This window comes from Myodes glareolus, chromosome 2, assembly GCF_982192425.1.
Source record: "Myodes glareolus chromosome 2, mMyoGla1.1, whole genome shotgun sequence".
In the NCBI taxonomy this organism is placed as follows: Eukaryota; Metazoa; Chordata; class Mammalia; order Rodentia; family Cricetidae; genus Myodes; species Myodes glareolus.
In genome coordinates, this window is record NC_142027.1 from 55,987,159 (window position 1) to 55,999,274 (window position 12,116).

Genomic DNA, 12,116 nt, shown 5'->3' on the forward strand with positions numbered 1-12,116 from the left:
AAACTTATACAGATTATTCTAAGTAGGAAAACTATTGTTTTTTAAATGATACGATGATCTTTTAGCCTCTTTCTAGACCATGGATTAAATGACTTAAGTTTCAAAACTATATTAAAAACAAAAAGAGAATGACTTTTTTCAACTCAGTCAGAACTGATCAATTATTAAAATTTTATTTACACACTTAATATAGTCATCATTAATAGTTAACTAATAAGTAAACAGACAAACCCTGATAGATATTTACTAACAATAGTTGTGAAGAACCAGTGAAAAACAGAAACAAAGAGACAGAGCTAACAGATGGCAGTTCTTCCTCACAAGAGAAACTTTGAGAATATGGTGTCATGGTTAGTTTCTAAAAATCAGAATAAGCTTACTGCAGACCTAGAAAGATTGTACTTACTGAAAATGCCCAAGTGTGAGATACTTAATTCTTGGATTCTTAACAAAACAATAATTAGACAGAAAATCAACTAAGAATTAATAAAGCCCACTGTGGCAATGCCTATATTCTCTCTTGTAGGGCTGAGTCTCACAATTATTCTTCCATCCTTAGCCATTTTGAAGAACTGATACATCTTATATTTTACAGTACTTCATGAATGACAATTACATACAATGTCTTTTAAAAATAAAGTTAGAAACTGCCAAATATCTGTTATAGAATCTTTTACTTGAAATTTTCAAAAAGTTTTTTTAAAAGCCCACAAAAGAGCTTTAAAAATCTTACAAGTAATAATTATCACCTGTGGTACAACTATGTCAAATTACGGACCATTTTCATCAGTAAAAGTTACTAAGGAATCTGACATGGTTAACACATTTATACATAGACAAGATTATGACATGAATAAATACTTCTTTAGGAAATATCACGGATGTTATATATTTATGTTATATCTTAATTTTAACATTTTAAATTTTGTTGTCAAAATATTTTATGCCTGATTATTTTAAGAAAGTTTATTTAACACCATTCTTCCTGCCATAATGGTCATGGACTCACCTAGGAAACTCTGGAACTCATAAAATGCTTTCTTCTTTAAGTTGCCTGGGTTACAATGTCTTATCACAAAAATAAGAAAAACAAAGTGTCTAACTTTTCTTAATTTTATAGTCCTAATTTTTATTTAGAAATGCTTTTTCTGGATCTAATAACCCTGGTTCCTGCCTTTACTCAATTGTATAACCTGTGCATACTGGAACATAATATAACTATTCTGAAATATTTTCTAGTGATAAACTCATGCTATAATGGGTATTTTCCTAATGTGTTACTATAAAACCTTCCAAAGAAATGCTAGGAGTAAAATGAAAAAGACAAAATAAATAAACAATTAACATTTTTTTAAAAAAGCATGCTTTCCCTTTATGTATATATGGGCACTGTGTGTGTCTGATGTACACAGAGGAAAGAATTGAGCATGAGACCTTCTAGAACTGAAGTTACAGACAGTTGTGAATTTCCATGTGTGTAGGCCCCTGTCTTCCCTTGCTCCCTGAGATGCAAATCAAGGACAGTTTTGGCTAACCAGCTAAGCTTCTTGCTAAATTCTGTGCTCTGCTCTGCTAGCCTGGTAAATTAGCCGTAGGGCCTTGTATTACTTTGGAATGGTAATTTCCCAACCTGCCCACGGCGCCAAGGTCCCTCTCACCTGTCTGCCACTGCCCTGCACCTCTCGCCCACCTGCCTGCAGAAAAGTTTTCACAAGGCGCCAGTTCCCCCAACCCCCTCTGGCTGGGAGGGGTTTCTGTTACTGGGGGAAAAAGTATATTAACTCTGGATAAAGCTAAATAAACTGGCCTTCACCTCTTGGCGAATGACCCGGACTCTGTGTGTGTGTGTCTTGTGTTTAACCCCTAGGCCCTTGCCCAAGTTCATGGTGGTATGGAGCTGTGGTCCATAACAAGAGGGTGGTGATGCAGATCTCGGGTGATTCAACACATGTGGGTCCTGAAAATGGATCTATGCTCTTGCAAGAACATCAAGTGTTCATAACCATTAAGCCATCTCTCCAGTCTTTCATCTCAATAAAAGTTTTAAATTAATATATAACTCAGGCTCATTATTTTCCACTTACAAGTTCTAACATTAAAGATAATAAAATGAAGAGAATTAGTTTCAGAAATAAGTCAATGAAACTTTTTGATAAAATTCTGGATATGTCTTTTCCTTCACATACACACACACTCACACACACATACACACACACAGCTTGATTGTGTTTGAATTCTCCTTCTCATAGATAAATGAGGTCCTTGCCTAGTATAGTTTCATCCATAGTATTACACAGAAAAAACATTAACAAATGAAACATGATTGATTGTTCAGATGTTTCTGGATAAGTTCAATTTTCAATGGATTTAAACTCCTCACGAGGATTAGAATATCCTTTCACATACAGCAGCAATCATCCAAGACTTAATTAGAAAAACTGACTTTTTCAGAAAATGACTTACTAAAAATTTTATAACTAGACTTTTCATTGTATCTTCATGTACAAATCAATCAACTCATTAATAATTTACTAAATGTTAATGAAAAATAATTTTCTCTTACCAGTTGACTGACTGGTTTCTCTACATTATTTTCAGTTTCTTCCTTGGTTTGCTCCTCCACATCAGGATTTCCACTTTAAATTTAAAAAAAAAAAGTGAGTTAAGAACATCTCTCAAAGATAGCAGTAAAGAATCAAAGCGTAGAATCATCTCAAAGTTTAAAGCACAAATGTCTATCAAAGACTGAAGTGGGAATAGGTACCACATCTCTTTGGAGGCTCAAGTTAAAGAAATGCTATGGTAGAGAAGCCAGTAAAGTTCTATAATGAACTCCTTACATTTAGCAGAAACACAACAATCAAAAATATGGGAGAAAACTTTATTAACAGAGCTGGGAGATGGCTCAATGGGTAATATGCTTGCGCTTCAAGATTAAGGACCTAAATTTAGATTTCTAGTAATCAAGTTACACGTCAGGCATCACAGTACTCCTATAACCAATGCAGCTGAGGTGGGTGATGGGATACCGCCCCCTGGTCAGTCAGAAGGGTAGAAAGAGAAACTGCAGATTCAGTGAGAGATACTGCCTCCAAACAGGGAGGACAGTGATAGAGGAAGACATCTAATACTGATCTCTTGTCTTCACAAACTTCAGCAAGGCAGAGTGTATATATACACCATACACACACACACACACACACACACACACCACACACAAACTTATAGCATTATATCAAGGTGAAAAAAGTCTTCAAAAAGGATGACTTTGTTTTTGTGTGAGGGTATGTATGCAAATAAGAAAGGTTAGGAAGGTATGTATGTATATATACGCACATATATATGCACATATGTGTATGTATATACATAACAGAAACACATGCATGTATATACATGTGTCTATACATACACATACAAAACACAAAGAAAAACACCTATTTTGTTAGGGTGTTAGTATATTTTTTAAGTTTTAAAAAATACATTTATTTCTCCCAGCTCCTCCTCACCTCTCTACCCATCCACAATCACATTCTTTCTCTCTCTCAAAAACAAAACAAACAAAAATCAAAACAAACAAAAAAAGCAGTAAGACAAAAAAAATAAAAACTGCACAAAAGCAAAAAAAAAAAAAAAAAGGGAATTGGTTTGATGTGTCAACAAATTTTTCCTGGGCATGGGACCTGCCTTGGAAAATACAAATACATTTTGAAATCAAGCCTAGGCTGGCTTAGGAGCTCTAAACCTCCTACCTAACCTTAAAACACTGAAATAACAATAATATAATAAATTATATGCCATAATGACAAAATTTTTAAAAATCTCATATACATAATTTTATTGTTGGTTAAAACTGCTGAATTTCAAATTGTCCAGTTTTTCAAAATACATTAATTGAGGGAGCATATCATATTTAGAAATTATGAGTTGTTTTGGTAGTAAGAAACAATCTGACAATTTTAATATTGACTCCAATATTATCATATGCAGTGTTATATAATCATCTAAAAAATGTATAAAATTGCTAAATTTGTAGCATCATATAAAAACTATAATATAGGATTACATATAAATTCTGTGCTATTAATAATTCTACAGAGTGGTACATAAAATATTGAGGTGACAATGATTTATATAGAATTATACTTTATAAAATATGACTTTATATTTATGAATGCATCTGATAATCATTTATCATTTATTATGTATAAGCTGATTTCATCAGGGGAAACTGAGATAAACTATGAAACAATTCTAAAATATGACTCTCAGGACACTCATCATGTCTAAGACAAGTCTACTAACTCTCTTCTCTAATCTCATACTATCCTACCAGCCTCTTATCTAGGAATGAATGCAACAGTATTCCAAAAATCTTTCAAGGTTTAAGGAAATGCAATATGTTCTCCAGTAAATACTTGATAACTCCATTTCATGATCACCCACTCTTTAATAGTTACTACTCCCAGATGCATACTAAAATCAGTCATGACAGTTTGGAAATATCCAGATGCCCAACCCTGTCTTGGGCTAGTCTTGTATCAACTTCACAGACACACTAGAATTATCCAAAAAGAGGGAACCTTAGTTGAGAAAATGCCTCCATAAGATCTTGCTGAAAGGCATCTTATTAATTAGTTATTGATGGAGGAGGGCCCAGACTACTGTGGGTGGTTCCATCCCTGGGATGGTGGTACTAGGTTCTATAAGTAAGCAGGATGAGCAAGTCAGAGGAAGGAAGCCAGTAAGCAGCACTCCTCCATAGCTTCTGTATCAGGTCCTACCTCCAGAATCCTTCCCTGTTTGAGTTACTGTGCTGACTTGCTCAGTGAGCTACAGTGCTGTGAACTATAAGCTGAATAAATGCTTTCCTCCCAAACTTGCTTTTTAGTAACAGTGTTTTGATTCCCAACACCCACATTGTGGCTCATTATCTGTTAACTCCAGTCCCAGGGGATCGGATGTTCTCTTCTGGCTTCTTCTTATCCTGCGCATGTGCACACATACACAGAGCCATACAAATACATGCAAGCAAAACAGCCAAACACCTAAAAAAAAATTTTTTTAAGTGATGACTCTGTACATTGAAAAGAAATGCCCCCAAGTATGGAACACTGTTTGATATTTTGATCTTTAAAAGTGGATTTCACTCAAGTCTACAATTAATGCCAATCAAAAGTGTTAAATTGTCTTGAAGCTTAGTGACATTTAATTCAGAATAATTTCTGAAGTTTATGGAGAAAAGTCTAATGTTGTAATACCTTTGGAATACAACAGCTGCAGTTGGTTGTGTTAACCCATTCCTTACCTCACAAAAAATTCTTCTGTTAGAGAATCCATGTCACAAAAAGTTCCTTTACAAAACTTATTTCAATGCTTGCAAGCAGACTCTTACTACGGCCATTTATCTCTGTAAGAAAAATAATATTTTTAAAAGGAGGATACAAAATGTTTCTTTCTCCCCTGTACAGACCAGTACATGGTTATTTTTTAAATTTCTTGATGTTGTCATAAAAGAATAATAGTTTCAACATTCAATTTACACTTTTCCGGGCACAGGAATATTTTATCAGTCTACAATCATATTGCAATAGTTTCTTTCCTGTAGCACTAAATGCTGTGTCAAAAACACCTTTCACAGTATTTCAGTCTCTGATATTATACAACAGGTGGCTCACTGTGTTTTGTTTGATGTTCTGCGAGTTGTGCTTAGAACCTTGTGTGCACTGGACAAGCACTAAGCCTACCATTCCAGTTAGATTCCTGACCCTATTTGATACTTGTTTTATTTCTATTAGTTCTTTGAGAATTTTTTATAGCATGCTTAGATCATATTCATGTCCCAAATATTCCCAGATCACTCTTATTTTTCTATGCATTAAACTTTGAGTGGTTTTTTAAAATCTCATTAAGACCAGTTTGTATTTCTCAAATAATCATGGATGTGGTACAAGATCACACTAAACTGCCCAGCCTAACTTCAACTCCCCACATAGTATAGGCAGTACTTGAATTATAATGTTCCTTTTTAATTAGTTTTCTTTCCATTTGATTAGGTTTTCTTAACCATTTTCTTACAACATAGAAGTAGATTTTCCATTTTTCCATCATAAACTATTTACTTGGGGGCATTTCTTTTCAAGGTACAGAGTCATCACTGAAAAAAAAAATTTTTTAGGTGTTTATCTGTTTTGCTAGCATGTATTTGTATGGCTCTGTCTATATGTGCACACACGCAGTATAAGAAGAAGCCAGAAGAGGACATCCGATCCCCTGGGACTGGAGTTAACAGATATGAGCCACAATGTGGGTGTTGGGAATCAAAATTTGGTCCTTTGGATGAGCAACCAATTCATGTTAACCACCTCTTAACCACAAACTCTACTGATTCCTAACCCTTTTATTATATTAATAGTATTTCCTTATAGCAAGTTCAAAGTAGAATTGCTACATCAAAAGATACATTATTTAGTTCACTTATGCATACTGTCAAATGCTTCCTATAGAAGCATGTCAGTTACTGCTCAATTATAATACTAACAGTAGTGAACATTCTTTCTTTTCAGTACAAAAATGCTACTTTCCTCCCTAAACCATATAACTCCACAGTTCCATAAAATACAACGTGAGATATAATAAGCTTTTGCATATTTGCCAGCTCAAATATACAAAAAAATTTATAGATACACTTTTCTTCTCCCCCCACACCCCCTTTTTAAAACACAGGGTCTCACTGTGTACTCCTATAATTTACCATGTAGACCAGGTTGGCCCTGAACTCAGAGATACTCCTGCCTCTGCCTCTAGAGGCAGGGCCACATAAGGACATGGTCCACCACCACCCAGCTAAGATTGGTGGATAAAGTTTTTAAAGGCTTTTAAGCATATAAGCATACGCAAGTTTCACATCAAGAAAATATATGCCACAAGATTCATCTATTAAGAAACAGATGAGTAATTTTCCATACTGACCAGAGATCTACCTCATATCTTAAATAAATATACAGCTTTGGGAATTTTGTGATTCTGTGATTATTTTTTTTTTCGGTCCTATAAACGAAAAAAGAACCATCAATAAAACATTATTTCACAACTATAACACAGATACATGTTTGCCTTTTCTAGATATCCCAGATTTATTAAAGTTCAGACATGGAGACCTCGTTCTTAGGAAGATCTCCTTTAACTAAATTAAAATTTCCTGTGAAGATCATAGGAAAGATTTATGTGAGGATAAAAATCTGGATACAAGGTAAAAGGCAGAAGTCCTCTCTAAGCTGTTCTGTGTTAAGATGAAAAGAGGTAAAAAGTTGATAAATCAAAAGACATTTATATACTGAATTGATATTTAAGAGAGGTCAGTAGTTTTTCTGCCTGTTTAAAATACAACACGAGACAAATCTGTATGAGGAAATTTTCAAGACTGCAGATTATCAATATTATTATTTCCTAGTAGCAGAGCAAGTAGTGTGGCTAGTAGAGAAACCTCATTTTACAGCCTCAGTTGGGAAGGCCTAAGTGCCTAGCAACCAAAAGGAAGCAGCCAGACTGGAGTGTTACCAGTATCCAACTATAATAAGCCAGAAGTGCTTACCTTTTTAGAAGTGGTCAGAAAAAACCTTTAAAGTCAAGATTAACGTAGGAGAAAAGGTGAATCTAGTTTCCCCCAAAGCATTCATTTCAGTCGACTTCCTGTCACAGGACACAATTCACTGTCTTCCTGAAACCAAGACTGCTGCTGTTTCACGGAGCTTATCAGGTCCTGCTTGACTGAAGGGTAAGTTATGGCTCACGGTCAATTTACTACACCTCTCATCCATCAACGATTTTATCCACAGGCTGTTTTTCACTGGCAGAAGAACAAATGTTGTTATCCATACCAGTAAAATGCCTTTTTTATTGGTTACCCTGGAGTTCCCAGCTCTCATTTTTATTTACTGCTATTTGCAGAAACTCCTTTATTCATTTGTAGAAGTGGTTTTGGTTCCCATTTTTAGGTTGCGATTAGTCACATCAAAGCAGACATGACAGTTACTTATAATTTAAACATTTATATTGTAGCGACTGCCACTTCCCCCAGACTGTACATGGATTTTTGCAAAATTCCACTCCAATGTTCATTTTGACGAAGTTACCTGCCCAAGTTGTAGACTCTGATTTGTTAGAAGTTCCCATTTCAAAGGGTGTACAGAGGCCTATAATTCTCTAACCTTCCTGACTCCAGCACTTACTGAATGCAGGTGGAAAACTTATCAGTGTAGAGAACAATAAAAGTAGATCTCATACCTGCCTCAACACTAGTGTTTGAAAATAAAGCATTATATTTGGAATCTCCAGGAGAGGGTTTTATTAATAGTTTGTCATTTGTAAACTAAATCCTCTCAGTCCCACTGTAGCAACCAATCTATTTCAAGATCATTTCATTCCCTGGAACACAGACTATGCTGGATGGAGAACCACTAAGTTAAAAGAATGCATTGTGTTCAGAAACTTAAGTAGTAAATATAGAAAAGATTTTGCTCTCAGTAAGAAAATAAGACCATTCTAATTGTGATGTTTATATACAGATAATAAAACACGTCTATAAGAAAGTGAAATTGCAAATTATATCATTGCACTCATTCAGCAATACACAGTTCTGCTCAGATACATACTAGTTGTTCAACTTTATATGAAATTTTAAAAAATAATCTGTGTGTGCTCATCTGATGAAAATGGAGATGAAAATGGTATCTGTACTTTATGGAGTTGTAAACAGTCCTTGTCACATACTAAGACTTATAAAGCATGTTTCTTCCATAATCATTTTCATTATTGTAATCACCACCATCACCTCATTGTTTTGGCACACAGCAAAATTAGTTCACTTTCCTCTATTCTTCTACTGTGAAAGGAAAATGCTATGGTATAGAAAGCAATGGTAATACTAAGACAAGAAATGAGACAAAAATTATTTTTTAAATATATTACATGATCTAAGTTGTAACTTAAGAGTCATTGTTTAGCCTCTCCTATTTTCATATTAGTACACAAACATCTACTTTGCCCTTTGCCAGTGTATTGTTTTTAACCACAGTACTATTGATAAAAATGCCACTTGTACTGGGTTTGACACATTAAAGAATTCCGCTATTCCAGAAATGCTGCATTAAAAAACCTTTAGTAGGAGCTGGAGAGATGGCTCGGCCGAAGAGCACTGGCAGCTCTTTCAGAGATCCTGAGTTCAAGTTCCAGTAACCAGAGTGGCTCACAACCATCTGTTATGAGATCTGGTGCCCTCTTCTGGCATGGAAGTGTATATGCAGAAGGAACATTGTATACATAATAAATAAATAAATCTGAAAAAACCCTTTAATAGACAACTAGACAACTTCCTAACATTTTGAGTTTTTGAATTCAAAGAATCTCTATTCCTTTTATTTCTATCTTTCATGTTTTTTCTTTCTTTTTTTTTTTTGGTTTTTTTGAGAGAGGGTTTCTCTGAATAACAGGCCTGGCTGTCCTTGAACTCGTTGTATATACCAGGCTGAACTCAAACTCATAGAGATCCACCTCCCAAATAAGTGCTGGGATTAAAGGCAAGCGCCACCACTGTCCAGCTAAGAAGATGTACTCTTGTGCCAACATTAATTAAACATACTCCAGAAGTTTATGAGTCTCTTGACAAGTGAATCTGACACTGCTATTGTTTGCTTAATGTTACCAAAAAAAAAATTAAAGCTCCTAAGACATGAGAAGTCATAACTACTTCAAAATTCAAAGTCAAACCCAGTGGCAGTCTATAATCTCGCTACTCAGGCGGTTGAGCTGTGATGCTCTCAAGTTCATGATCAGCCTGAGCAACTCAGTAGCATTTTTTTCCTATAAAATTAAAAGGAGGAAAGTGATAACTAAAGATTTTCTGCGGGCAATTAAGACATTCTGTGATTAGAGCTTGTGGTGGTTTAAATAGGCATGGCCCCCATAGATTCATGTGTTTGAATGCTTGGCTCACAGGGAGTGGTACTATTAGGAGGCATAGCCTTGCTGGAGGAAGTGTGTCACTGAGGGGGCAGGCTTTCAGATGTCATATACTTAAACTACACACCAGCTCCTTCTCCTGCCTATGGATCAAGATATAGAACTCTTAGCTACCGTTCAAGCACCATGTCTGTTTCCATGCCACCATGATAATACTGGACAAAACTTTTGAACTGTAAGCCAGCCGCAGTTAAATGCTATCCTATATAAGAGCTACTGTGGTCATGGTGTCTCTTCACAGCAATAAAACCCTAAGACAGAGCTCTTTACCAAAATTATTTAACTGTTGTAATTCTGATTGTGTCTGTTGGAAAAACACCAATAGTGATTCTTAGTGGTTTTTAATACGGTACATGTCTTTGTCCCTGAGACTACTATAATGAAGAACAACAGATTGGCTGCCTTACAGGCAACTGAAATTTCTCCATTCCATAGGGTAAAATTCCAGAATCAAGATACCACCACAGTCAACCTTAATACTGGGTTGTAGCCAGGCAAGTTCTCATCATATCTTCATGTAAGAGGAATAGGGTAAGAGTTCTCCCATGAATAATTTCTCTCTTAAAGGCACTATTTTCTAATGTCATCATACTAAGAAGCTACACTTTAAAAAAAAATTTAGAAGGAAGGGAAGAAATTCAACCTACTGTATAGGTGATTTGTGTCTTCAGTATCAAAGTCTTTGTTTTTCATATTAGTGGCATCTAGCATGACAAAAATAGTTAGGGTGATTCACCAGGCTTGACTCAGTGTCAAGCTGCACAAATCTTTTATATTAGCAATACTAAGAATGAATAAAATATACTGATGACTTGTGTGTGGAATCATGGAAGCTGGCATAGCCTAGCTGCTTTCAGAGGTATGTATGCATCACCGGTTTTTCAAGTGAGAGTCCATGGCTCCTGGGGTACAATGTGCCTTCCAGCACCTGAGAGACCAACACACTCCCTAAGGCAATGAAGTGTTTAGGACATTTTGTGTTTCTCTGTATATACTTCAAGCCAATGAAGCACAGAAGCTTGACAGTACAATTGGTCTTGGACATCTTGTGTATCCTGTATAGCTTACAAACATCACTGTATCCTGGCAGCTACAACTGTATTGATCCTGGCAATTGCCATTATATTCTGTTTCTGATGAAGGTATAAAAAGTCTGATTGCTCTGAATAAAATTGCCAATACCTTAAGTTTTGCTGTGGACCCTCCAAGTGGTCTGCTTTCATTCTCACAGCCATAACAGTTGTCCTTGGCCCAGTAAGTAAGTGTCTCTAATTTTTTTTCATCTTTAGTATTAAATTCCTGTACAAGGTCACAAAATGAACTTACTTAGACAAACATAGACACACCATTACAACTCCCTTCAAAAAAGTCCAGGATGATAGTTGGAAAATATTTCCAATTGTTTTCAAGATTTTGATCATGTATTTTGTGTGCCACACTAAGAAATGTCTTGCCTCATTTAGAACGATGGCTGCTAGAATCACTTGGCAACTCAAATTAGGAAAAGGGAGACTTGAAATGTACACTAACAACTTCTTTATTACAAATTAGCCATATAAGTACGCCTCCCTAGAGCAAAATTTGCATTGTCTCAGGAACAATTTTTTCGACACCATATCTTGGTATGTTGCCCAAGATGACTTCAATCTTGTCATGCTACCTCTGATTTATTTTTAACTGCTGGAATTATAGGCAACTACCAATAGGCCTGAGCTAACACATCTTTAACTCTGGTCAAATCTAGTCAGTTGCTTCTGTACATACTTGTCCCATAATGGTGACAAAATATCTGACAAAAAGCAACAAAAAAGGGTTTGTTCTAGCTTACAGTTTCAGGGAAGGTATGAAAGTAGGACCAGAGGGGTGCCACTTAGTCACACTGCATCTGCAGTCAGAAAACAGTGAACAAGAAAAAGGGGAGTGATAAAACCTCAAGACCTGTGCCCAGTACACACTCTCCCAACAAGGCTCTATCACCTAAAAGTTCCATAACCTTCACAACTAAGGCCACCAGCTGGGAACATGAGACTATGGGGTATATTTCATATTCCAATCACAACTACGTGATATGAACACTAAATCATTTTTAGTACTTGAAA

At 35.6% G+C, this 12,116-nt stretch overlaps 1 protein-coding gene across 3 annotated transcripts in view; it reads right to left on the reverse strand.

Moving 5' to 3' along the window:
• The window catches only part of Dzip3 (DAZ interacting zinc finger protein 3), an 82,084-nt gene that overhangs the window by 63,958 nt on the left and 6,010 nt on the right, over window positions 1-12,116 (reverse strand). For 2 of the 3 annotated variants that reach the window (XM_048454325.3, XM_048454321.3), the window contains exons 2-3: window positions 5,306-5,407; window positions 2,564-2,636 (exon numbers count right to left, since the gene is read on the reverse strand). In XM_048454325.3, the coding sequence (XP_048310282.1) occupies window positions 2,564-2,636; window positions 5,306-5,337 (105 nt within the window). In that variant the 5' untranslated portion in view covers window positions 5,338-5,407. Of the gene's footprint in view, window positions 1-2,563; window positions 2,637-5,305; window positions 5,408-7,591; window positions 7,801-12,116 lie in introns of those variants that run through there. The other variant, XM_085685552.2, reaches the window with a different exon arrangement.